At 39.5% G+C, this 26,916-nt stretch overlaps 1 protein-coding gene across 5 annotated transcripts in view; it reads right to left on the bottom strand.

Moving 5' to 3' along the window:
- Positions 1 to 1,059: 1,059 nt before the first annotated feature.
- Positions 1,060 to 26,916, bottom strand: part of PDE4B (phosphodiesterase 4B) — a 524,178-nt gene continuing 498,321 nt past the window's right edge. For 4 of the 5 annotated variants that reach the window (XM_019646767.1, XM_019646766.1, XM_019646768.1 and 1 more), the window contains 9 exons: positions 18,877 to 18,970; positions 13,104 to 13,282; positions 11,799 to 11,897; positions 11,505 to 11,669; positions 9,599 to 9,698; positions 7,456 to 7,610; positions 7,217 to 7,339; positions 6,317 to 6,499; positions 1,060 to 3,376 (listed from right to left, as the gene is read on the bottom strand). In XM_019646767.1, the coding sequence (XP_019502312.1) occupies positions 3,011 to 3,376; positions 6,317 to 6,499; positions 7,217 to 7,339; positions 7,456 to 7,610; positions 9,599 to 9,698; positions 11,505 to 11,669; positions 11,799 to 11,897; positions 13,104 to 13,282; positions 18,877 to 18,970 (1,464 nt within the window). In that variant the 3' untranslated portion in view covers positions 1,060 to 3,010. Of the gene's footprint in view, positions 3,377 to 6,316; positions 6,500 to 7,216; positions 7,340 to 7,455; positions 7,611 to 9,598; positions 9,699 to 11,504; positions 11,670 to 11,798; positions 11,898 to 13,103; positions 13,283 to 18,876; positions 18,971 to 19,590; positions 20,100 to 26,916 lie in introns of those variants that run through there. The other variant, XM_019646770.1, reaches the window with a different exon arrangement.

The following is a 26,916-nucleotide window of genomic DNA, read 5'->3' as shown; positions in this document are numbered from 1 at the left end:
AAAAGTTATTCCCCAGGTGATTCTCATTTTCCGGCAAGCGTTAAGAACAATTTCTCTGGAGAAACAGACCTACAAACATTTATAAATATTTAGAGCTGTAGACATTTGAAAAGTCACACCTGTAGCTATTGTAACCAATTCACTTTCGTCACTCCACCAGTAAAGGCTCAGAGATGGTGGGGTGCAATCAGGAATCAGGGGTGGTGACAAACTGTTCTAAACATTAGCCCTGCAACCAGCAGCCAAGCTTGTTCTGCAATGTTGGCTCAGCTTCACTTGTCTCTATAAAGAAACATAGTAATTTCAGTTTATTGAGTGGAGTTCTTCTAGAGCAGACCCCCTTGCTGGTTCACAAACCCCTTCCCTGTGGTTAAAATATCATGCGCCATCCACTGATTCTTATTTCCAACCTCCCTCACCACACACACACACACACACACACACACACACACACACACACACACGCACACACACCTCTCAGTGTAATTTTTCTTTCAAAGCTGACTTGAAGATGTCAACAAAGAATTCAAGTATTTATGATATTGACACAGTTCTTTCCAGAAAGAAAAGCCGAGCCATGTAACCAATAGGAGACTCCATAGAACATCAAGAAGACCAGGAGTGTCAACCAGCTCTCTGTGGACTGTGCTTTAAGAGGACTCTTCCCACCTCAGATTTTCCTACGTCAGACGATTGCTGGGACCATCTGAATGCATAAAGCTAACGCTCTGTGATTCACTTTTCTAGAGGACCCAGCCACGCTGAACCCTCCCTTTCCTTATCTAGTAGATTAAACTCTTCAGATTCTTAAGGTGGTTCTATTTGGTTTTCTTCGCCACTTCCCTTCCTGCACCACTGAGCTGGGCCAAGAGTTGCTAAGAAAATGTGTAATGTTACAAGTTGGGGACTTTTTGGACACAGATTCTGAAACTTCAGTTCTGATGTTGGGCAGGCAACGTGGCTTGGTTTTCTTTGTGGGTATAGTAGAAGGGAAGTGAAAAAAAAAAGATCTGCTTTTAATACGTCAGAACTAACCACAAAATAATTGGGCCTACAGTCTAATCTAATCATGCTTTTGTTTATTCACCTCATAGAAAAGTCTCTTAAGAATGCAGTTGAACACAATATAGAATAATAATAGTACTATAACATACATTGTGAGAAACTTTTGAAAACAATAAAATGTCCACCTGAAATAATGCAGTGTTCATAGACATACAAACCCATTGGTCATGCACATTTGTGCCATTTCTTGAACTGCTGAGTGACAATGCTGAACTGAAAGCATGAAATATATTTTACAAACTGAGACTGACGCCAGTAAGAGGCCTAACAAGTGTTATCAGAAGCTTCACATTTGCATAATTTACTACATCAGTTCACATTTTATTATAAAAATTCACATTGTTTTATTTTCTTTTGCAATTAATTGGAACATGACATTCCTGCTTAATGGTAGGCAGGAGGCTTTCTTTTCAGTCAGTAGTTTGAGAACACTTAGAAGAACCATCTGCGAGCAAATGTAGTGTTGCTTTTCAAACCGAAGCCACAATTATAGTAGAGCCCAGTTAGAACCCAACTCGTGTGTACACAGATTTGGATAGAACATAGGGTGAAAACCACCTCCCATTGCCCCCTGCCCCTATCAAACTATACAAAAGTAAAAGGTCAGTATAAACCATTTAGTATCTAATGTGAGAATCCTGTTTCCAAAACTGGCTCATAAAGGGGGTTGCACAGTATGAGCAACTCAGACAAGAAAAAGGGCAGACGGTCTGAGTAAAAGCTCACTGACGTCCTCACTGGCATGGGGGCCGTATGTCTCTCTTGAGCGATGTTCAGGTTACAGAATACACAATACAAAACGTTACAAGAAAAGTCACAACTCTTAGGCAGAGTTTCTCTACACAAATGTAACACCACCATTGGCAGGCAATGTTAGATATATAAATTAATAACTTACAAAACATTACAGTATATACATTAAGTAATAAATACATGGTTATAAACAGAAAGGGAGGTGTTAGCGCAGAAGGCAGTGCAAGAGAAAGACGGCTGCATTAAATCGAAAATGGCATAACTGGGTGTGAGGGTGAAGAAGAGGAGGAGACAGCACGGAATGGGGGCCGTGCCACTCCCAGTGGCCCAGGGATTCAGGATGACAGGGCTCACCGCTTTGTTATGCGGTGAAGTTTACAAAGACTGTCACTGTGAACCATGCAACTACCCCTTCCTACCCCTTAGTTTGTTCAACTTTATTCTGTTGACAGCCAAAATGTGAAACTCTGCAAGAGAGAAAACACTGTTCAAAGCAGGCAAACAGAGACAAGTTGTAAGGGCAACCGTGGAGTTGGATGGGACACCAGGGGAAGGAAGTCGAATGTGGTTAGAAGCGTATCCTTTCAATTTGCAAAAGTAACTGTCATAAAGTGAAAGCTATTGCCCAAAAAAGAAGGAAGACCATTTTCTTTCCTTTTTTTTTTTGTTTCAGAAAGAGTCAAAAATGTTTGTGTCAACTTTGAACGCTTATCTGTGTAGAAGTTGATACTAAACTCTAGGTATTCAACAGGCATTTTAAAGACTTGAAAATGTTTTACAAAAAAGGCACACAGGTTGGCAGACAAAGGGACAGGTGAGCAGATTTATAAATGCAGTTATTAGTCAGTTCAGTCCACTAGAGGGGACAGATTCCCGAAACTTTAGTGCAGAAAAATCTCTCAGTTTTGTGTCTTCTATTTTCAAGCCATTTGGTCGGAATCCAAACTTGGCCTCCAGTACCACATAAAGCATCAGCTCTCCACCAAGCTTGCAAGCAAGGCAAACCAACCGTGGAATTTCCTGAGCTGCTATTTGCTTCACGGTCTTGCACTCTGGCTCCAAACTCAAGTAACTGGAAAAGCCACGTGGCCCCTGTCCTGTGCAAGCCTTGGCTTCCATGGTGGGCTGGCCCTACCATACAGCTGGCATGCTTGTCAAGGGTAGAATGTTCACCTCCACACAGATGGGGAGATTATGTGTCGATCGGGGACTTGTCCTCTGTTGCAATGTCTACGTCAGTCTCTTCCACCGAATCTCTATTTTCTGGGTCGATCACACAGAGTGTCTTTGTGTTGCTGAAATAGCTGTGGCCCTCTCCCTCTTTGTCAGGTCCTTCCGAATCCTCCTCTTCAAGGGTCAGTTCAAACTGAAACTTCTCCATTAACCCCTGGCAGTCTCTGTTCTGCTCATCCAGCGGTGGGGAAGGACTCTGGGGTATCATGCTCTGATACCAGTTCCTGTTATCTTCTAATGTATCCAGGATATCCTGGGCATCGGGCTGTACCAGATCTGCCCAGGTCTCCCACAGCGGATGGACAATGTAGTCAATGAAACCAACCTGGAGAAAAATGAGATGGCACATGTTATTGTGATGGGCCTTTGAAAATCCAACAAACTGTCCTGGCTTCCATGCAAAGGAAAAGCAACAACAACCCACGAGAGATTAACAATAATGGATTCCATTATGTGAGCACATGCTGTGTGATAGGGACGTCCTGCGTTGGATGCGATATACAAATTATCCATCTTAATCCCGCAAAATAAGTATCGTCATCCACTGTTTACAAAGGGAGGACAGTAAGACTCATTGAGATTAAATATCTTGACAGAGGTCAGAGCCAGTAAGTGGTGGAGAGCTGGGACTCAGTTCCAGTTTTGTCTGATTTCAAAGCCTGTGTTCGTTTCACATCTCAGTATAACTGACGACTTTTCCTTTTATCTGTGCCAGATAAGAAGTCTGGATGTAACCCTGGCTGGGAATGACTCTGTCACTGCTTGGATTCTGTGAGTCATTCTCTGAAGAAGGAACCCCTGGGTCTAAGGAGTTCTGACTCAACATTCTTTCCCTGATAACTTGAAATTAGGCTGCTGTTCCAAAATGATGGGGAGCCAGCGCCTGACTACTCTGACATTTCTCAGGTTCTGTGGACTGCTTTTGGTTTGCAGACGAGTGTGGTAAAACCTGTGAAAATACTTTAAGCCCCTAAACAAAGATCCCCTCTGTGGACACGTCTGCGATTGTTTTAGATCCATAAGGGCGCACAGTCATTTCCATCAGGAGAAAGAAGGGAAAATAAAAACAATTAAGCAGTTCCTGTGCGAGTGTTCCTGGGAATAAATATGAGGCTTATGGCTCTGTTTGGTTTACACAGGGGCTATGCATCCTGCATGAGCTGGCTCTGTGGCCGTATGCTGACCTCTTCATTGTGGGACAAACAGGAAACACTGGGGGTGGGGGCAGGTTGAGAGAAAGAATAGGCACCAGTTGAATAAGAGAATGGAATTCCCCTGTCATGGTCTGGGGAGCTGGAGAAATGCTGGGTCTGGGTCAGGATTCAGGGGGGATGAGCAAGGGCAGTTTATATGCACCTGCGGGGCATTAGATAGTTACCTTTCCACATTACTGGAAACTTCCCTTTATGAACAGGCAAGTTTGGGGTCAATTATTTAATACATCAAAGTTGTATCATATTAAAGGATCTTATTCATATGTGACTCTTTTATATCAATCTGTCTGTGTGTCTATCACCTATCTATTTCTCTCTGGTGCTTCCTCAACCAACAGAATTCACACTAAAGGCAGGGCATCTCTGATCTGCATTAGTTGTAAGAACTAGACCATGGATGATTCAGATATTGCTCTTGCTTCAACCCACTCCTTTTGCCTCCCTATTTTTTCCTTTATGTGTGTTTAATGGACTTTAGAGACTATTCTCAAGGTGTTTTCCAGGGACCTGAAAAACAAACTCAAGGCAATGGAGAAAACTGAATCAGCTGAACACAGTGCAGTCATTTCCTTCTTCATTTGTTTTACTTCTACTAAATGTTCAGCATTTTTTGAAAGATGGCCTCTGGTTGCTTATTTCCTAGGTCCTGGGGTGAGACAGCTCTACAAATCCTAACAGCACCTAGTCAAGGGCTTTGTTACACGACTGTCCAGACAGTGGTCACCAGGACATATATCTGTGGGAAACATGAGAGTGGACCACGATGTCATGGCCACAGGGAGACCTGTCCACAGTGATGGAGAGTGAAGAGCTTTGGGTAGAGGGCAGTTGGGTCACTAATGAGCTGATAAAATGGACCAAGAGGACAGCGTCTTCACCTGACATGCTGGGGAAATACATGCTGTGTCTATCTTGCAAGGCTGTATATGGAGGTTCAAATAGGATAACGTATGGGGAAAAATGTGTGTGGAAAACAGGACAGGCATTATATAAATATAAAAAAGTCACTGTTGTTAATAAAAGGACATTATTCCAATTGATTAATTAATCAATTGTTCTAATTAAGGCTTTAGGGTATTTGAATTGGCCCTAAATTAATGTTATCATGCATTTTTATCCCATGTTAGACTTTTAGAGCACTTCTGCAGATTTTAAAACTCATTTGATTGGATTTCTTTAAGAAACAACAAAATAAATGCAAAGGAACTATACATTGATATTACAAGCATATGTCAATTTGGGGGTAACAAGTGGTGGGGAAAGAGGATAAACACTAACAGAAAACACTCTGAACACTTTTGTGATAATGACCTTGGGCAGCCTATAGACTCATTCTCAATCATGACCACTGGACTGAGGCCATTTGTTGTCTCAAAGAAAATAACATTTCCGCAGACCCTGAAGTTGTAGAGATATTGACATTTTCTAATGCTACCTACTCTGCAGCTGAGGCATCTAGGGCATTTCTGCATCCCTCTGCCTCCAGTGTATTGTCCCCAGTCCTCAGCACACAGGGAATTTGTAGCTTTGGTTGGACACAACCAGAAGATGTCAGCATGTTTTCAGAGGTGTAGATGCAACCTTGGAAGGGGACACAGGACAGGGCTTGGACTATGAGGTAGAAGACATGTGTAGGAATGAGATTTACTACCTCTGGTGATGGTGGCAGTGTGCTTGATAATGGACAGACAGCAAAACAGGGTGGAGGGAACAAGAGTAGAGCTCCTGGACAAAGAGCTAGGAGACATCTGAGTGGATGAGATGGAAGAGACAATCAGCTGGATTTGCTAAGGCCAAGGACAACTATCTAATCTGCTTAGGATACATGGTCCAAAGTTTGATAGATTCTGATGACTGCTTTATCTCCACACTGTGAAACTGAGTGTAATGGAGAAGGCAAATGTGTCATGAGTATAATGGAACTAAACGGGTAGTTGCTTCCTTATAATTTTACATATATATATTCTGTTAAAAGAAAAGAACTAGATAGAATTCCCGAGTTTTACAATCAGCAGAGCTCACAAAAACTTTGAAAACCTTATATTAGATACCTGGGATTTTTCCACAGAAGCTGTGTGCTTATCACACATGGGGCTAATCTCCATTCCCCTTTCCCGCTCTTTGTCTCCCTGTTGAAAAAATTCCTCCATGATGCGGTCTGTCCATTGCCGATACAATTCCAAGGACTTCGTGGGGTTGCTCAGGTCTGCACAATGTACCATGTTGCGAAGGACCTGAAATCATCAAGTTTTGGAAATCCCATAAAATTAGGTGTAAATACCACCAGAACATCTCATCCCTCTTGTACTAGTACACTTGGTACCAAACCCAAGAACATTTTTAGTTGCATTATAATTATGGTGTGTGCACCAAAAAATCAGAATTATAATGGTGCTGGCCAGAGTTGGTTATTTATCATTATAGGAGTCCCAAAAGGGAAAATGTGTGTCTTCTTAGATTGACGGTCACTGAAATTAAAAACTGGAAAGGACATTAGAGGTCAGATACTGCCATCATTTCCTTTCCTCAGCTTGGAAAAAATGCAAAGAACTACTAAAAGTAGATATCTTCATATTTTCCACTTGGGAAAGAGAGCAGCTGATGGCAATTTGTATAACCAAAACAAACCTAACAAACTTAAAGTCAATGGGATTTATATCCAAACACAAGCTTTTGGGACCAGCAGTCACGTATACCCTATTACAAATAGATTTCGCCATTTATTTTTAGAGCTAAACAATTCAATAAATAGGGTTATGTTTTTCCTCATAAATTAGAGAATAAACTGCCAATATTTTCCTTAGCTGTTTCTTCGCTTTTTCAGTTTGTTCTTAAAAGAAGCCCAAAGCTGTAGTAAAAAGCTAGGACATGCAACTAACTTAAGTTTGTTTTCATTGTTTAATTGTTGCTTGGCTTGGCTTTGTGTTAAATCAAAGACTTTTATCAAATACCTGTATACGATCAGTATAGTTGTCCAGCAGAAGAACACCTGAACTTGTCACTTTCTTTGTTTCTACCATTGTCTTCAGGTCTGCCAGCAGGCTCATATGTTTGGACATATCAGTTGCTAACACCTTGGGGCAAATGAAAATGAAAAGTCTCAATAAACTCAGTTTTTCAGAGAGCGTGAAAACTTCTCCTGCTGCAAAGGTAAAGGTCAGTGAGGGACATAGAGAGGCTGAAATCTCACCATGTCAATAACCATTTTCCTGAGTGTCTGACGCTGCTTCTTGGTGAGATTCTGGAAGATGTCGCAGTGCTCCTCTTGCAGCAGTTTGAAACCCACGGCCAGATGATGGTTTTCCAGCACAGACTCATCATTATACATCAAAGCAAGTTCTGAGTCTAATGAACAAGAAAAAATGATGACTTAATAAAAAGGGGTACAATTCAAACATTAGTATTACCTTCATGTCAAATCAGACCTAGTTCTCTTTAAATGGCTTCAAGAACCGAGATCCACAGGTCGTTTCCCCTTAGAGAAACAGTCTCTCTCTACAAAGGGACTCTGTCTGTTTCTAAGCAAAAAATAAATAATTAAAAAAATACGTCTAGTAAATATTAAGGCATAAGCTTTCTCTTTGATTAAGATTCATGGTATTTTAAAATCCTTTTTCTCCTTCTTCACTTCATAAAGAATTCGACAGTAGGTAAGGGCATTCCCAAGCAGCTAAATCCTATTTTTACCCCAGGTTATCATTTCCTGTATGTCTCCATACATTTTTGTGCTTTGGAAAAGAATAAACTGAAAATGCCACTAAACTTTATCAAATGTATTAGGGTTTTTGAACTATATTCACTTTTTTATATGCTTCTCATTCTGTCAGTGGTGAGTTTGGGATTTTCAAAGAGGATAATGCTATGAGTGTAAAATTTCATTTTATGCAAATAATGTAGCTTTTTGGAGCTCTCTATAAATATGGTAACAAAACATTGCTTTTTAAAAACAACTGGATGTCAAATTTACCACCATTTGGCCCTATACACCAGAAATTGCAGTATCTGGATATGTAAACTACGGCTTCCAGCTTGCCTTTCACACAGAAGAATCACAGACATCTTTCATTAGGCAGATCCCTGGTCTGCAACTGAGAATACGGCCATCAAATTTGTGAAGGCACATTTCCTCCACATCAAGAAGAGCCATGTGATGGTAATGTCACTAACTGCAGGTGATCCTTATATGCCATTGCTTTAACTGTGTGCTTTGAGTTACATCCTCAGAAAAGGTAGTGGTATATATGAAGTCATTTCTTGCCCTGTTCACCCTGTGATCAAGGGTACCGATCTGCACACTGGCTTTATATGCTGTAGTATGGTAAGTGGCTGTAACAGAAAGACCATTTTTCTGTGCGAAGCTAACTGGCCTATACGTGGATTGATTCATGACACCACACTATGTCTGCTGATATATTAGCTGCCCAAAGTTTATGTTCCTTCAATTGAAGAAAAAGGTAAAAAAAAAAAAAAGTACCCACACCTAGATTATTCAGATATTCTGATGATAACGTATGACAAGAACTCTTCTACAGCAAGTAGCCCAAACATGTCTATAAAACTGTCAGGACTTGATGTTGATCATGACAACAGGAAACCTATATTCTCACAAGAAAAAGTACTTAGATTTTCAGCATTTAGAAATAGTGCATTAACTGAGAGAATTCATAGATTTTCATGAGTATGGATACTAAATATTGTGAGCATGATGAAAGCTTTGCGTATGGTTTGGGATCATAAGGCTGAACCAGCCCCGAAGTTCACTGAAGTCACCTTCCCTGCTACAGACTAATCCATAATCAAACCTATGCAGCTGGAAGAAAGTGTGGGACTTTTAATGACCCTTCCTCCTGAATTGTGGAAACCCATTCCAGTGCTTTCTTTGGAGTCTTATTTCTGTTCGGGGGTTCCCATGCTCAGATCTAACATTTCAGCCTGCTTCCTCAGTCGGGAGAAACACTAGTGGGTCACCATGCTCTGTGTGAGAGCCCTGCATAATACTGAAAACCATTATCACATTATTCCCAAGCCTTTCCTTGTGCTTACTGGATAATTCCACATCTGTTACTCTTTCCTCACATATCGTATTTTCCAAACATTGAGTACTTTTTATGGCTCCCCTCTGACCCTTTGCAAGTTCTCCATGCAGCTCAAAAATTATGGTGCCAGATTGGACACAGTATCCAGGAAAGGTCTGACCAGTTTGAGTGGAATGGAAGGATTACCTCATTATTACTCTTATTATTATTATCCATAACAAAAACATTAGGAGGAAAAAAAAACTAAGCAGTGAATCATACAATTATCTCAAACGACTGTCCTAGTGGTGAACTCACTTGTGTTGATGAGAAATTGGTTGGAGACTCCAGGATGATCAACGTCATGGATAGCAGCTGCAAAAATGGCTGCCAGGATTTCCAAATCTGTGAAGACGGCCTGCAGAGCAAAATGAGCACATTGAACTCCGTGTCCCATTTGCCTATCCTGGCTATTCAGTTTCCTATTAAAGTATCCCATTTCATTCTTGTTTGGAGGAGGATTGTTTGTTGATGTTTATAATGCTTCAGTATACTAATTTAATTAAATGTAGATTCTATCTATCATCATAAGGTCTCATGTGAAAGGGATAGTGACTGGGGCTCAGGAAGGTATTAGCACAATGCTCATGATAAGTGATCAAGTGATACCTGATGTTTGTTTCTTAGGTAAGTGGTATGGCAGAACGGTGCTTATATAACACAAGCACATACAGGTCAAAGAAGCAAGTCAGACAGGCTCTGCTCTGAGATATAACAACCTTCATGTGTTTTCTGGCTGAGTAACTTAGAGAACAAAGGCCAAATTCCAGACTCATAACACTGGCGATAAATTATTTCCCAATGCTAAATTTGGAGTGTGGTCAGAAGGTTTCATATATTCATTCATCCATTCATTCAGGACCTATCCACTAAATGTTTACTATGTGCAAGAGTTGAGAGCATTTCTCAGAAGTGAAACCCAATGCCTCACTGCTTGGCTCCTTCATGTTGTGTCATGAAGTCTCCTCCGTCCTCAATGTTCAATGTGATTTAAATTTAGTCTTTATTTAGATATATGTTCCTTCTGGCTAAAATGTCTTTTTCTGGCTGAAAAGCCTTTTCTCGTACTCTGTGATTACTTAAACCTGCTGATCCTTCAAACGCCAGTTCAGTTTCCATCTCTCCCATTAAGACCAGTCTAATTACTCAAGGACACAAGGAACTCTCCCTTCGCTAAACATCTGTGGCACTCGTGGTCGATTTCTGGCCACACAGTAGGTATCCTATCAACAATAGTGGATAGCTGATAAACAGCATTGGCTCACTCTGTAATGCTTATGCAGAACATAAAAACAATAGTTTCTGTTTTTCAGGGAACTAAAACAGCCTTAGTTCCATCTCACTTCCCCAACTGCTCTTGGATTTCTTTTATTAGGAAATATAAAAGACAGGCAATCGAATTATGGTCAGTTCAATCTTTCTTCACCTTTCAAACTGAACCTGCAAAGGCAGGGCTGGATAAAGGTTGGCCAGGCCCTGACTGCAGTGAGCCTACTCATTTGGAAGCCCCTGGTCACCACTGCCATATGTCAAGGAAGACATGTTCTGCTAAGCACCTTGGGGCTAATATTGGTGTGTACAAATGCATTGGTCTGTTGGCAAAGGAGTTACAGCTACCTTTTAGTGAGAGGCCTAGCAAAATTCCTCAGTTCCAGATTTTCAGTTACTTTTCCCTCATCCCATAGAATCAGGTTAATGAATTCTTAGGTGAATAAGCCTGGGGATGCTTATTTCTAACAGGAACCATATAGGACATTTTATATTATGTTTCTGTGCTATTCTTCGCAGTGACCAGGATGGTGTGAGCAGTTCATATCAGTGCATGCATATTGAGGAGATATACTATATACCAGACACTGAACTACATGTATATTAGATCCGAGAGATATAATGAAAAATAAAGTGTCCTGTTAATTGCTTGATAATTAAACAATTTCTCAATTGTAAGAGATATAAAGGGAAGGTTACTCTGGTATTAGGAAGCAAAGTAAGTAGAAATGCCATTCATTTTTATTAGCAACCCAATTGATAGATGCTATACCTAATCAAGAACCAGTTCAAGTATAGGCAATCTAATTACACCATTCCTGCAAATATATTACATGTTGTATGGCACTTTTTAAAAGAGAATGGGCAGGTACACAAACAGGTCATAACTACTCACATCTAATGCTGGTGTTGAAAGAAGAACATGGGTTGACTGGGCTACATCAGCTGCATGTAGGCTGTTATGATATGCCACATCAGAATGGTAATGATCCTCTAAAGTCATCATGTAGGTTACAAATGTATCAGAGGAGATTTTGAATGTCTTTAGGAGATCTCTTTCCTATGTGGTAAAATGGATTAGAAAATAAATAAGTGGATGTCCAAAAATGAAGAAAAGCCAATCAGAAAAGTAAACTGGGATGGAAGAAAAGCATAAAGAGCCATCCAATTAAATAACCAACATTCTCACCTGGAATATAGCATACATGATGCATGTTAGGGGCCTATTGTGTGAATATCCAGCCACGTTGAAGATGTTAAGGCCCCATTTGTTCAGATCTTCCAGCTCCTGTAATCAAAATTAGAGGAGTTTAGGAATAAGGACAGTTTTGTTAGCATGCCTCATTGTTTATTTTTTGGATAATGGTTGGCTAAGTCTTTTAGGTATCAATGTAGAGTGTTCTAGTTGCATGAAAGAGTTAAAATGGAATGGTCTGGGATGTTGGGGTCCTCTTCATTCTAATTGCAATTTTCTGTATATTTCATTTATAAATATAGTTGCTGACCTATATTTGCCATACGTCTGTCCTCAACCTATATTGCGTTCAGAGGTAGCTGCAAGTGACTAGAGGTCACTCTAGCTTCATTCCCCTGTTTCTCCCCTTTGCTGCTCACTGGCCTGTTAGTAAAACCCTCTCAGAGATACCTCTCTGCCCTTTGGCTATTATCACTAAGGGCCAGGTTGGAAAGACTCAGCTGCTACAATGTGCATAAGTCAACCCTAATTTAATGTAAAAGGTTATGAGGACTGCCAGTCACCTATTATATCCTAGAGCTCCTAGGCAACAGATAAACCTGGGAGAAACATCATTCTAGTCTTGGGTTGTGAGATTATTCTAAGATTATTTGATTAAAGGAGCAATTTTTTCTATTCTTAATTATTCTCTGGAGTTAGGGATCCAGGCTCTCCCTAGAGGCTTGGTCCAGTGTGTAGTCAGCCTTGCTCACAGTAAGCTCATTTCATTCTCACAAGGCTGAGAGAATGACCTCAGCAGTCACCTTGCACAGCCTCCTGGAGGATGTACGAACTCTTTCTGTGCCTTCCTCTACTGCTGGCGTTTGGGCTCAAGAGTCAGTGCTGTCAATTTCTCTCATTTCTTCTCCAGCTCTGCCAATCAGTGCAGATTTCCCCACTGGTTTTTGGTATACAGTCCCCTAAAAGTCCTCTCGGAAAATTCAATCCTGCCTACTGGCCTCCCCTTGGATTCACCCAGTGTGCCTTCAATAGGATTCTCTTTCATGAGGAATATCCATTTACAAATCCAATTTAGGATTTTAAAAAAATGTCCCTTTGGTATAGAAAAAGGGTGTTTAATTAGGTGCCCAGCAATGGACAAAGAAGCCACGCCAGCCTCCTTATCATGCAATTTAATAAGAAAGCAAAAGCGATCACTGCTATTTTCTAGCGGGTCATTTTGGACACCTGTCTACTCCATGGACACCTGTCTGCTGCAAAGCAGAGAGCTATTTGCACACCCCCCCGGTTCATACGCACCTTGGCTAGGTGATCTTCATTGTCTGTGTTGACTCCAAAGCGTGAGATGCTTGTGTTGTTCAAGCTTGAACTATGCATCAGTTTCTTTACTCCGCTTATCTGTGTCATGAGCTGTTGCTTCTTCTTTTTCTCTCTGTCTTTCTGTGTGGGAGACGGAATCTCCACATCATTCTGCTTGTCTGCAAAAAAGGGTTATGGTTTTCAGATTATACGTGCCAATGAGACCCCACTGCAAGACAAACAACTTCTAACCATCTTTAATGGAACTGTCATGCGTGACCTCACTTGACCTCTAGGACAGTCCTGTGAGATAGATGGGGGAAAATAAGAGAAAATTTGCTCCATTTTATTGCTAAGCAAACTGAGGCCCAGAGAGCTAAATAAGTTGTCCAAGAAGTGGCAGAGGTAGGACTCAATCCCAGATCTTTGGTTTGTAGTCCAATTTAGGAGAATTACACTGATACATTTTTAAGGTGGGGCATCAATATATATGTGTAGTTTTGTTTTTAAAGTGAATAACTTAGATGTTTGTATAATAGAAAAGGTTCATGCAGCCAAGACCAGGTTAATAAACAAGGGCTTGACATTCTGCCCATTTTATTATATTTGTATTTAACTTTTTAATTTAAAAATCCATATAATTTTAGCTTGCTATAACACAATTTCAGGTTAGATGAACAGTATGTATGGCAGTGAAATAAATGGCTTATAATCTTCAAATAATTACTTTAAAGCAATGGCTTATTGCCATTTGAGGTTTAGAGAAAGACTATCATGTCAGTTTTACTTCATGCCTTGTGTCTATTAATTCTACTAAAAAATAATAAACAATTTGTAACAAGTATTACACGTCTTAACATATTTATGCTTATTAAGTATTTATGCTCCTCTCATTTAACCTTTTAAAAAATTCCGCTCCAAAATGTAATAGTAGAGCTAGGAGTAGTGAAAAAAAACACCTAAAAAAACCTCGTCTACCTGCTTGTAGAAGCTCTTTTCTCTGTAACATGCTATTAAAAATATCAGCAATCAAATATTCCATTTCCCTTCACAGAGGGCTGTATCCTGAGTGCTTCTGAGAAATACATTAACTCTTTCAGGCCACAGGGATGCCTGGGAGTGCACTGAGGCAATAATTTATTAAGTAGCTTCACAGCTACTTCACTGAACTAAATGACATCCTGTGGCTGAAAGAGTTAATGCAGCTTTCAAAAGTTCCTGCATTTATCTCTCTGCTGGTTACAGTGAAAATTAGCACAAATACAACTTCTCCATTTGAAAACGACATGTTTCCAGATGGCATGCTGGGATCTAGACTATTTGCTTTCAACTCTTGCAGATGATGGCATAGTCACATGTTCTCCCCAGAGACCTCCGCCTGCTCACGGGGCCCTGGGGACAACTCACCAAAGCAAAGATGGCACAGGAAGACAGAAGCAGCTGTCGTATACAACCCAACACCTGGCTATAGGGCTGGAGCAAGGGTATTCTCTCTCTCTCTAGCATCCCAGCGTCTTCTCTAGGTGCCCACAAACTCCTAGATTCACCAGCCTATGACTTTTGCTTACTGAAGAATTTCAGTGGTCATCTCAGTTTGTTTAGGGGTTTCCAACCTGGTTCAGCATCAGAAGCACCAGGGAACTTTCGAAAAATACAGATTTATGAGCCCCATCCGGTCCTACTGAGTCAGTATTTTTAAAAAGTTTCCCAAGTGACTCCAATGGTCAGAGCCAGGTTTGAGAACCAATAATAATCCCACACTCTCACTTTTCAGATGAAGTCAGCAACTCGCCCAAGCTCAAAGGGCAATTTATTCAACAGATATTTATTTTGCAATTACTTTGTTCCAGACGCAGTGATTTAATAGCACAGAACCCGGCCTTGAGGTTCCTGTAAAAAATCTCTTTCTGGTCTCACAATCTCTGGCATAAAAACTATATATTATGTTATTTTTGAAATTGCTTTTCTCCCTGTCACTTCACTCCTAATAATGACTACTTTTGCTAAAATGAAAGGTCACAATAGTCCATGCCTTTCCTGACCACTGTTCTTCACCGTTCTTCACATCTGGTTAAAGAGGCTATTAGATTCCCCTATGCCACCGCATACACAAAAACCTCAAGTGGAACTAGCAGCTTTTTCCCTTTGTTTAATTAAAGATCCCATGCAACAGCGAGTAATTGAGCTGAACCACTACTGTGTCTATGTCTGGAACGTTACAATCAAGACGAAAGCCATTATTCACAGGGAGTGCAATTCGACATTGGGTGTTTCCCTACGCAGGCATTGGAACGGCTGATAGGTTTCCCTATTTTGAATTTCCTCTGTTAAATGCTTAGCCAGTGCAATGCAAAAATAACCTGACACACAGACTCAAGTATCACAGTAAACATTTAGTGAATTGATATTTACAGAATGGCCAGAATATAGTGGGAAACAGTGGACCGGTATAAAACAAATGAACAACAACAACAAAAACAGATGCCAGAAATGGTCACGTAAAAATTTTGCTAATGGCGTAATTTGAGGTGCTTTTCTTGCTAGATTACCTGGTGTCTTGAAAATTCTGTTCTAGCTTTTGAAATGGGGATAGTTTTTCCCTGTTTATAAAAATATTAACTAAATGGTAATATCGTAGCCAAGTATCTTTCTCTATACTCCCTCCCTGTAAATCATGCTTTATTTCCTCCTATACCAGAAACCTGGAGCCAATTTTTATATAACAGAATAAAAACCTGCAGTGGTAAACTGTCTCTTGCCTGCCTTTTGTCTTATCCATCTGGACACCATCTTTTGATGGAAACAACACAAGTTTCACAGATTTCTGGAGGAAGGGCTTCCCTCCTCCCAATGACGTGTTTTGACAGTCAATGACTCTTACTGAGATATTACTGTCCAAGTTTAACTTAAATTGCTAGGGTCATCTCATTTTGTGCTCACTGAGATGGTTGCTGTGCTCTAGTAAGAGCCTTACTGGAAAATGTTAATAAATATTTTATTTTTAGGTCTAACAGTACTGATTTCTAAAGACTTTTCTCCCAAAAAATATGATTATTACTTAACTACCCTTAAAAGTGAGTTTCTTCTATATATTCTGAGTTCCTAATAAATAGCCTTCTCTCCTGGTTAAAGACCTGACAGAATATTTAGATCTAGGAGTCAAGAGAGCTAAGTCTTAGTTCTGACTCAGGAACATATTAGCCAAATAATCTTAGCTGAGTTACTTCGCCCATTGAGGCCCTCAGTTTTCATTCCTGTAAAATAAGGGAATTGAACTATGAGGCCATTTTTAGATCCCTTGCAGATCTGACAATTTATGAAGAAGGCTTCATTCAAGGTCCTCTAGGAGTATTCACTGTGCTCATAAGATAGGACTCATAGTCCCGTGTCTTGCACTTACAATTTGAAAATAAGCTTTGTGTGTTTATTTGCTTTTTAAGATTGTCAGATTGCAGGTCTCTGGTCTATTACAGAGAATTCCAGTTGCCAGGCATGTCTCAGCAAAACTGCTAAACTCCATCCATATCAGAGTCAAAGAATGTTAGAGTTGGAAGGGCTCTGGGATGCGCTCCCATTTTCCAAATGAGGCAACTGGTGCATCTTTTGTTTACATAGTTGAGTTCTTTTTTTCCCTACATTTTCTCAAGAATATTTAAAGCTTTAACCTGTCTGTGTTGTCTGTTTGATGGGGTCTACTTTCTGCAAGCGTGCACACAAACGCACCCCACACCACCCTCCTCAGGCTGAGTCTGTAAGGACTGAGACCCTAACAACCTTCCTCAACAACGTGTGCTTGATCATTTAGTTTTTGGAATATGAAGAAGCCAAATGATTGGTTTTCCTTAAGAGATGTGCCTAAATACAGCAAATGGCGTGTTCAACAGAGTTGACATTTGCCTGTTCTTTAGGTACAAAATATGGAGACTAGGACTCATTTTTATTATCTTACTCAGCTTTCTCACATGCCTTTGATGACAAAAGAGATTAATTAGTATTCTAAGATATACTTATTGTCCTTGGCAAGCAGACAGTGAAAGAGGTGACAAGTGCAGAGGACTGCTTGGGTGCAGTTTTGGATGATTAAGGGCTCAGGGACTTCATGCAGTTTTACTCTAGTCATGAGAGTCTCTTCTGAGAAGACAGAGAAGCCCTGGTGTTTTAAAATGCAATGTTTATGAAAACAAAAATGAGTTCTTGCGCTAGGTGATTTTATTTTTCTCTCTCACAGTCACTGACTGATAAAAATGTCTCTAAAACGGACCTCAGCTTTTGAAAAATAATTGGGTGTTGCACAGAATGGAGTATATCTGAAATGGACAGGAGATGATGCCTGGCTTCAAAGCAATAAAGGGGGAATAATGAAGAAGAAAAGGATGTATACATATAATGCTTTCTGTTCAGATTCTATCTACTTCTGGAGCTAAGATGTCTGAAAATTTTTTCTCCTTTGTTGCCTGACAAAGGCTGTTGCAACTGCAGGTGGAGAAAACCAGGTGCTGCAGACACCCACACGAAGGCAACAGTTGGAAAGGCACTTGTTAATCCTTCTGGTGCTCATTAGCTGCAGTGAGTTTTGCAGTAGGCTGATTTAAGATTGATCAGCTGATAGCAGGAACTGCTTTGGTATTAGAGAAATGGGATTGACGTTTTTGTTTTGTTTTTAAATAAAAGCAGAAGAGGCGTGTGTTTCCCTGAGGCATCAAGGCAAATGCTCATTGACTGAATGATGTGTAGTTATGCCAAAAAGAAGGGAAGTGTGATGTTCAGCTGTAAGAATGGGTCATTTCCCTGGAAAGTGGAGTTCTGAAAACAAGCTGAATTCAGGGATAATTGAAAGTCAACAGAATCAGAATCTACCCATTCACTTTGAGGTACAGATTTACAGATTCTACAGGCCTTATTTTAAAAAAAAAAAATATATATATATATATATATATATGTATATATATATATATATGTATATATATATATATATACATATATATATATATACATATATATATATATAGCCTAAGTAGGTTCATTATACCATAGAAGGGCTTTCAACGTGAGATCAGAAATCCCTAGTAATCAAACAGGATGCTTGACATTAGTTAAGGATCATTGATGCAAACTGTTTCTGTGTCATCCATTAAATACTAGCAAAGTGGCTACAGAACATAACAGATAAGGCATCAAGTTGGGAAGATAATGGCACTGCTTGCAGAGGGCCAAATCTTTCAGAGAGATGCAGATTCTTTCTTTCCCCCCATTTCTCTTTAAGAAATAACTTAACAAAGCAATAGTCAAATTACCTCTAAAACTTATTCTCGTGGGTCAAATCACCAGCTACTCATCGATCATATCTGTTACAAACCACCTAAGAGGAAGCCTTTTGCTCAAAGCCCAGACATTGGAAGAATTTAAATACCATGTCTGAGTAGCCAGTGGGGTTGTCCTGATGGTTTGGGGGAATGGAACTACCTCCACTGCCCCTTCAGAGGTCTTGGCAGAGATGGAGGAGGGTGGGTAGCTCAGTGGTGACCTGAGGTCCATATAAATACACTTAGCCCTAATAATCTCAGTCTTTGATGGGTATTTTCATTCATTTTTTTAAAACATCTTCCTCCTCATTTTTGTCCCCAAGGCTGTCCTTAGTTCTTATTTTAAATGGATTTATTTTCCAGTGATTTAAACCTCATTTCAAACTCACATAGGGATATCCCTGATGAGTTGCAGAAATGAATCATGAAAAATCTCAGTTATGGAAGAGGTTTCCCAGTTAACGTCTTACCTAAGAAAGTATTTGAAATGTATTCAGACACCTGGTTCCCTGATCGGCTCATTTCTGAGAGGTGTGTCAGCTCCCGGTTCAGCATCCTTTTGAACTGTTTATAAAGAAGAAAAATATATTAACCACCTAAAAATATAGCAAATTATCACTTTACATGTCTAGAAATTTACTGTCTAAGAACCAAGAGGTTGGATGAGCAGATACCATTAGATAAATGATACTGTTTCTACAAAATACAATGCACCCTTAATGTGAAATTATTCCATTGCCTCCTTAGCAAAAAGGTTTTCTTAAGGTTTCTTAGAATTAACATGATTGTTTCTGAAGATGCAAAAACAGCAAAAGGAATTTCAATAGAAGTCATGATCATTTCACTTGAAGATGTAAGCACATATTTAAATACATTTATTGAAAGTTAACTCTAAAATATAATTTCAGTTAATAATATACAGTGAGAAGAAATTCTATGTGAAAAGTTTAAGGGAAAAAAAGCATCCTTTAAAACTGAGTTGTGTTAAAAGAATAGGATGAAAACACAGCACCATCTATTTAAATGCAATGTCATATAACATGCCCTTATTTCATAATAAGCAACCTCAGTGGGCTAAGTGACAACACAAATCACTACAGATGTTTTCTACTTCACAGAAAACATATAGATGTAAATGTTTTCGCATTCAATCAAAAACACAGAACATAATCAAATGAACCCACCTTGATGTAACCCCAAGATACAGATAACAAATAGTTTGCCTCAGGCATTTTGGAATGCTCTCCTGCCACAATCCACAAATCCCTTTGAAAGAATTCACAGCTCTGAGAGAGCAATCCTGAAGGATCGGAAAAGCCTTGCATTCAGTGGTAAAATAATAAAAAAAATTATAAAGAACAAAGCCTCCAAAACTTAAGGCATTTCCTAATCCAAACAAAGCCCATCTTCGCACTCCATTCTTGCAAGAAGCCTACGCTCCCTGCTTCTTTCCTGGCAGAGGGAGTAATGAAATCAAGAATTGCATGAAGGAGTAAGAGCCTGTCCAAATGTATTCGGCTGGCTGGTGTGCAGCACTTATGAATTATGAATAGTCCTAGTGGCCGAAGGGGTTTCCACCCTAGCTTAGTCCTGCTCAGCTGAACTCTACAAGGCAGGAAGGAGCAATTCTTCTTGCCTGAGGGGTTGCCAGACTGGGAAACACAGCCATCTTTTAAAAAGGAGAAGATTAAAATGGAGGGAGCCCCATGAATATTTAAGTATATCTGAAGTCAGTACCCTCCCCCATTTCAAATAGGTGTTCTTAACCCTCTCCCCACTGCACAGACCAGTGCTCTGCGGATGCACCCTCTGTGCAGAGCTCAAGCTACTCTAATGGCTTCAAAGTGATGGTGCATTTGCTTCATTTACTTTCCAAACATTAAAAAAAAAAAATTTGAAAAAGGTTAAAACTATGGCTGTTTGCAGCCCAGGCTTTCCGTATACAAAAATATATCTTTTTAAAACTGTCTTTTTGGAGGATTGTTTTCCACACACCAACGGTGTGCAGATGCATTTAGCCTTCTTTCACAAGGACACAAATGGGAAAGAATTCATTTATTTCATTTTAAAGGTACTTCACATGCAAAAGGCAATTTTCTGCACTCCACCAGCTCATTAATATGCATATCCGATGGCACTGAACAAATGAATTAAACACATTTAACCTTTTGATCTAGGATCTAGAGTGTTAGGAAATACAGGATATCGTTTACCGCATGAATAGTGAATTAAATTTGCGGCTATGAACGACTATGCTTTGTTGTGTGTGTATTTTAGTGTTGCATCTTCTAATTCATGTTAGAAATAATGAGAAGTTAAATTTATTTTTATTTCACTTTAGCAAGGTAGGGCACGTGGAGAAAGTCATTACTTTCCTATAGGCACTCTCCCACCTCCTCCTTGTTGGAGTTAGAGAATAGACAAGCAGGAAGTCTAAGACTACAGCTCTACTGCAGTGGGATTCCCTACTCAGGCCCATCCCACTGCCCTCCTTTCTTCTCTCTGTTACCCCACCCTGGGACTCCCAGGAGTTCAAGTACAGCAAGTTAAAGGAATAGCAAAGTACCATGGCAACAGCGCCCCCCCCCTACAATCCCCCCCCACACACACACACACATTGGCTCTTTTCTGTGAGGTATTCCCCTTTCAAATGAGCATCCTGCACTGACAGTGGCTTCACTCCAAGCATCCAAGCCCCCCTCGTGTGTGCATGCCACTGCCTGTCCTCAGGAGACCAGGCCTTTCAAGGTGAAGCCGTGACTGTCAGTATTGCAGCCCGCTGGCTCACTGCACTATGCACTGTTCTCAGAGAAGCACAGTCACCCACTTTCTGGGCCACCCTGCTTGCGTCTGTGTATTTTCCCATGATACAGTACATTAGTAACAGTAACCAGGGATCTCTGAATCAATCTTCTCAGCTACTGTGTTTTACTTATTGAAACTATGCAATTTTGAACTCTGGGTGAATCACATAAGTTCCAAGTTATTTGTTTCTTAAGATATCATTGTTCGTTCTTAATGCCATTTTGCTTTCAGTTCTCAAAAGACAGGCACTTACACTAAAGACTTAGAAGCTAGAAAAGACAGGTTTCTATGTTCTCACTTGATCAGCTGAATTTTGGCAAAGGATCAAACTTTACTGGGAACATTGTAAAAATATCTTGTAAAAAGCACAGAGACATGATTCCTTTAACTATGTCTCTGCACTGGACTTAGCCAAATGAAACATGCAAATAATCACCCTCACTTTGGTTCCTTGGGTCTTTCTGAAATATTCAGGAAGATGTGAGAGTCAATCAGTTTTGTACTAGTTCAATAATGCCATTTGATCATGTATTTGATAAATATTTCTTGAACACCTAAAATGTGCCAGGCAAAGCATTGAAGATATAGCAGTGAAAATTAAAAACCTTTCCATGCTTTTCATCAACTTTCATCCTAGCAGAAATAATCAGATACATTAGAGCATATTAGTTAGCCAGAATGATTAATAGTTTGGAAAGGATGGGGCAAATTCTTTATTAGCAATATTGGCCCCTGAGCTCAGAATATAGGAGCAGGCAGGAATTCAATCATAAAAGACGAGGAAAGGAAAGACTGTTCTCTCATTCTCTTTGTATCACCTTCCATTGCCGCAGGACCCTGTTGGCATAAATTATCAATCAGTCCGAGGGAGCAGCGAAGTAGCTCTCAGCTACAGAGATGAGACTAAATCAAGCTCTTCACCTTTCCTGCACAGCCTTCAGAAGAGGCCAGTGTACTCATTCACGTAAGTATCAATAGTTAACGGATGAACACTGCCTCCTTCCTCTCATGCCTAAGTTAGTTCTATGAGCCTTTGACTGAGAGCATGGCAATGCCACCAAAAAACAAAGTCATCTTAAGGCAACCATAAAACACACAACATGATGAAGTACGCAAATGGAGGTCACTTAGTGTCAGAAACCGACCCAGTCCTTTAAACGTTGCTTAGCAACAACCGTTGGTTTTCCTCCTCTGTAAGGGAGGGCCCAACCACACTGACTAAGGCAATCATTGCTTGCATCAAAAAGCATTTATGAAGGGCCCACTTATGTTGCGCTCTGTCCAAACTGAGGAAGGCAGACACGGCCTTCAAGGAGCAGACAGGGGGTACCTTTCACATTCTCGTAATGCAGAGTCCAATTAGCATGATTAGTGCTGGCCTGTGTGAGGAGACACATCAAGGAATGGAAAAGACATGAATTGTGTTTGAGGTTAGGACCGAGGAGACAGTTGGGGAGCTCAGCTTAGCTGGGTTTTCAGTGTCTGGCTCCATATGGGAGTAGTTTCTGTTGAGCCAAAGGCATCCACAACATGGTAGATGGATCCAGACTTTTCATTCTCAACCCTCGAGAGCAACCTTGTGAAGTCACTTCAACTCTCACATACAAAACGAGAGTGATGTCTGATTTTAGGATCTCAGCCTCTCAGCCTGAACCTGTCATGACTTTATGATAAATCTTGGAGCAGCCTCCTACAGTCTGGACACATTATTTACCAGCAACCAATACCTCCCAGAAAACAAAACTCTCTCAACACTATGGAGAAAAACAACCCGGATGAGAAATGCTTCAGTTCATAACAATAAGTTGCCAACAAAGGAAGAGAAGTACTTATCATCCTTCCAGAGTTTTAATTCTAAGACTCTTGGAGTCTTCCTGTCTACTTTACCAAATTGGCTGTTCAGTACAGAAATGAAAGTAAAATAGCTCCAGAGGGAAACTGGGTCCCAAGGAGTTACAGGATAGAAAAGGAGTGGACATTATTTACTTTATCTAATGCAGTAAAGAAAGCCACAAACAGGAGCACACTATTTCAAAGATAAATGTGTCTCTAGTACCTAATGTACACTGATCCCATTTTCCAGTTAAGAATCTGCCTTTACAAGAAAACCCTGTTAGGGCTTCCCTAGAAATAATGTCTCCCCAGAGGAAATGGCTGAAGCCCCTTTTCAACACAGACAAGCAAAATTTGTGAATGAACCTTTAGTAACACCAATTCCTCTAATGCTTCCTTAAGCTTATGCCCAACACTAGATTCACGAACACCATAGAAACTGCAATTATTTTTTTGAGAAGAGAAAAAGATATTCTCTACATAAATGATTCAATATTATTTGCCTAGAGTATATCTTCTCTATAAAATTGTGTGAATTTGTTTGAATAGGCTACCTTTAACAGTTATTTTAAATATCTGGAATAGCAAAAACTGAAATTCAATTACAGTTGATATGATATTTTGTTTGTGGCTTCAGTTTTTTCTTTAGCTTCAATGCTACGGACAGAGATTATTTTCTCCGGAGGCAGATTCTTATGAAGTGATGGGACACTTCATCCTTTTTCGATATCTCTCATCAGACGACGAGTCTGAACTTTGTGAAAAGATACACAGGCAAGTGGTAATGAGCTTTGTTAATTTAATCACACAGAAGAGGTGGACTAGAATGATCTGAGAGATTCATTCTACTTCTAAATCTTGACATTTCTAGGTTTCTAATAAAACAATCCAGAAAAGTAATGATATAAGGGGTTTAGTATCAAGCCCATGAAAAAGCTACTTTTAAGACTAATCTGGGTTCTTCAGGGGGTCGGTCCTCTGGTTAGCACTTAGGAATGAATCCTAAGTGATCAAAAATATTGTTCAGCCTGTCCATGACTAGATAAAGCAAGCACTTTCTCTTCATTGATAAATAACCTCATGATGAAGTCCAGAAACTGTGCAAATGAAAAAAAAGGTGCCAAAGAGAAAGGAAGGCAGCGCCAGTAGTTACCCCTGTGGGTGGCCCTCTACGCAGGAGCCCATCTGTCAGACAGGCGCCTTATTGTGTGGGATCTTCCTGTTTTTGCAGTATGAACAACTGCCGTAGTCATTAAAGTCACAATGACTTTATTAGGGACTACATTTTGACTCATATTTTACACTTTGTTAGTCATAACTTCATAAGAATTCCCGGGCATCAGGAAAGTGAAGGGGCTGAAAATTCCTCCTGAAATCACAGAATGCTAGCTCATGGTGCTATGTAGAAGGAAGCTGAAACTGCAGTGGCCCAGTTGAGTGAGAAATGGAAGTAAAGAGAGCTCGTCTCTGTCTTCCTTCTGGCACTAATCAGATGTGTGATCTTGGGTAAGATGCATTAACTTCTTGGGTCTTAGTTTTGTTTTTTTTAGCTGTGGGCTCAGTTTCAAGAGTTGCAAAGTAGCTAATTTCTAAGGTTCTTTCTGATTTAAAAAAAAAAAAATGCTTCTTCCATACCTCTAAGTTTATATGGGAAGAAACAAGGGCCCAAAGAAGTGAAGAACTCTAATTCCTAAACACCTACACTTTTCTTTGCAAAACCTGATTTAAACAACAACAAAAACAGGGATATAGTGTACTTTCTCTAAAGCCCTTTATCACATAATTTCCACAATTCTTAACATTTCAGATTATCTGACAATGTGCATCGCATCTCTTGTCTCCTTTTTGTCTTTCCCTATAAACCTCTACCATCTGGTTGAAACTGAATGTCCAGTTTCCTTTATGAAATGTTTGTCTTATTTGAGAGGCAAATGGAATTGAATGGAGTTGACTCTGGGTGGTGAACACATAATGCAATCTATAGATGATGTGTTATAGGTTTGTACACTTGAAACCTATGTAGTTTTGTTGACCATTGTCACCCCAATAAATTGTAATAAAAAAGAGAAAAAAAGAAAAGAAAGGAATTAGCATGTTATTGTCCATTACCATCTATGGGGTTGTCGGAAAAGTCATGACGTATTTTGTCTATGTTTTTTGTTGCAAAAATGCGTCATGACTTTTCCGACATTCTAGTGAAGTCTTCACTAGAGACTTCTAGTGAAATCTTCACTAGTTCCATGATGGGCCATCCTAGCAAACAAGTCCTACTGTATTCATATCTGGAGCAAACCCCTGATATACTGGGGAATATAGTTAGGTCATTGTAACTGTTTATGTGCCAAATAAAAAAAAGAAACTCATCAAAATAGATTGGAATTGAGTGATTCTCTTCTTAACTGCCTGATGATATGGTAATCCACAACAAATAAGTATATAATACAAAACAAGCATGAACATCTCTACCATAATTCTGCAACAAAACACTGGCATTTATGAAGAAGCTAAAGCAGAACAAATTCCACTTGCTGGGTAGAGGACAAGTATCTGCTCAAGTGACATTTTAAAAGTCAAAGTAGAGACAAACCATTAGAGCTTTCATACAGAGAATTGGAAAAAAAATCAAAAGAATTTAAATACAACTTAGAACACAACTCATCTGTCGCTTGAGACCAGGTCTTGAACAGTCCTCAAAATTATTAGGTGTTTCTTCCTACTTATCTATCCTCTTTGCTGCTGTCTGTTGTTCTTAAAATTCCTGGAAACTTTTCAAGAGGAAATATGGCACACATTATGGAGACACAAAAATTGACTTTTCTTAGACTCAAAGTAATTCCTCTAAGAATGTTTAGAGAAATTTCTCAGACCTAACATTCTGTTATATCTAAAAGTTGCTGCAGTTATACAATTAAATGGGCAAAAGATACTATAACTATTGTATTTATACCCAAAGACTTATATTTTCACTTTGCATTTTTAACTATATGTACAGATATACTCACACTCTATACTTATAAACTATACAAATAATTACATATATGTTTCCACATATGTGGGGTTGCCAGACTTAGTAAATAGAAATCCAGGACACCCAGTTAAATTAAAATGTAAGAAAAACAACAAATATTGTTTTTTAGTATAAGTATATCCCAGATATTGCATGTTCCAAATATTCCATGAAGAGATTGGACACCAAAGTCATACATTCATACTACATCAGGTTTAGCGGTCCTGTATATTTTTAGATAAATGCCCAAACTTGTTCTTTTTCACAAAGGTCTTTCCTTCTGGTGAGAAATACAATAAGACCTGCAGCAGTTATTGACTGGAGCTTCACAATTTTGTTTTATGTATGTGACCCCTCCCCTTTAATCTGTCTGTTAATAGAGATAAACAAACAAACAAAAGGTACTTTGGCAGATCTGGGGTGCTGGCCTGATAATTAAATATCAGAGAGGCCTTTTATCAACAGATGACAAAAACCATTGTAGCAATGGAGAGAAATCAAGAAATCAAGGCTCACTATTTAGTTATTCTTTTGTTTTTCCATTTAAGTGTTCTACAACATTTTTTGTGCATAATGGCTAATATTTAACCTCAAACTTCTAAGGTCAATTCTAAGGCCATGGGATGTTAATGTGATTCCAAAGCAGATGACTAAGGTCTTTTGAACCATTTCACAGCCAGAAGTTCTACAACCTGTTATATTTTTTAAAATTAGAAATCTTACCATGGATCAGACCTATGGACTACCCAGTCTAGTGTCCTCTCCTGACTAGTAGAAAACAAGACCTATGCTTCAGGATCTTCATATCTGACTTGAAAGCAATGATACAGAGCAGGGAAATCAGCCCCCCAAACATTGAACTTTC

This window comes from Hipposideros armiger, unplaced genomic scaffold (genome assembly GCF_001890085.2).
Source record: "Hipposideros armiger isolate ML-2016 unplaced genomic scaffold, ASM189008v1 scaffold_106, whole genome shotgun sequence".
NCBI lineage: Eukaryota > Metazoa > Chordata > Mammalia > Chiroptera > Hipposideridae > Hipposideros > Hipposideros armiger.
Note: the sequence above shows the minus strand (reverse complement) of the source record. Positions and strands in the feature narration are given on the sequence as shown.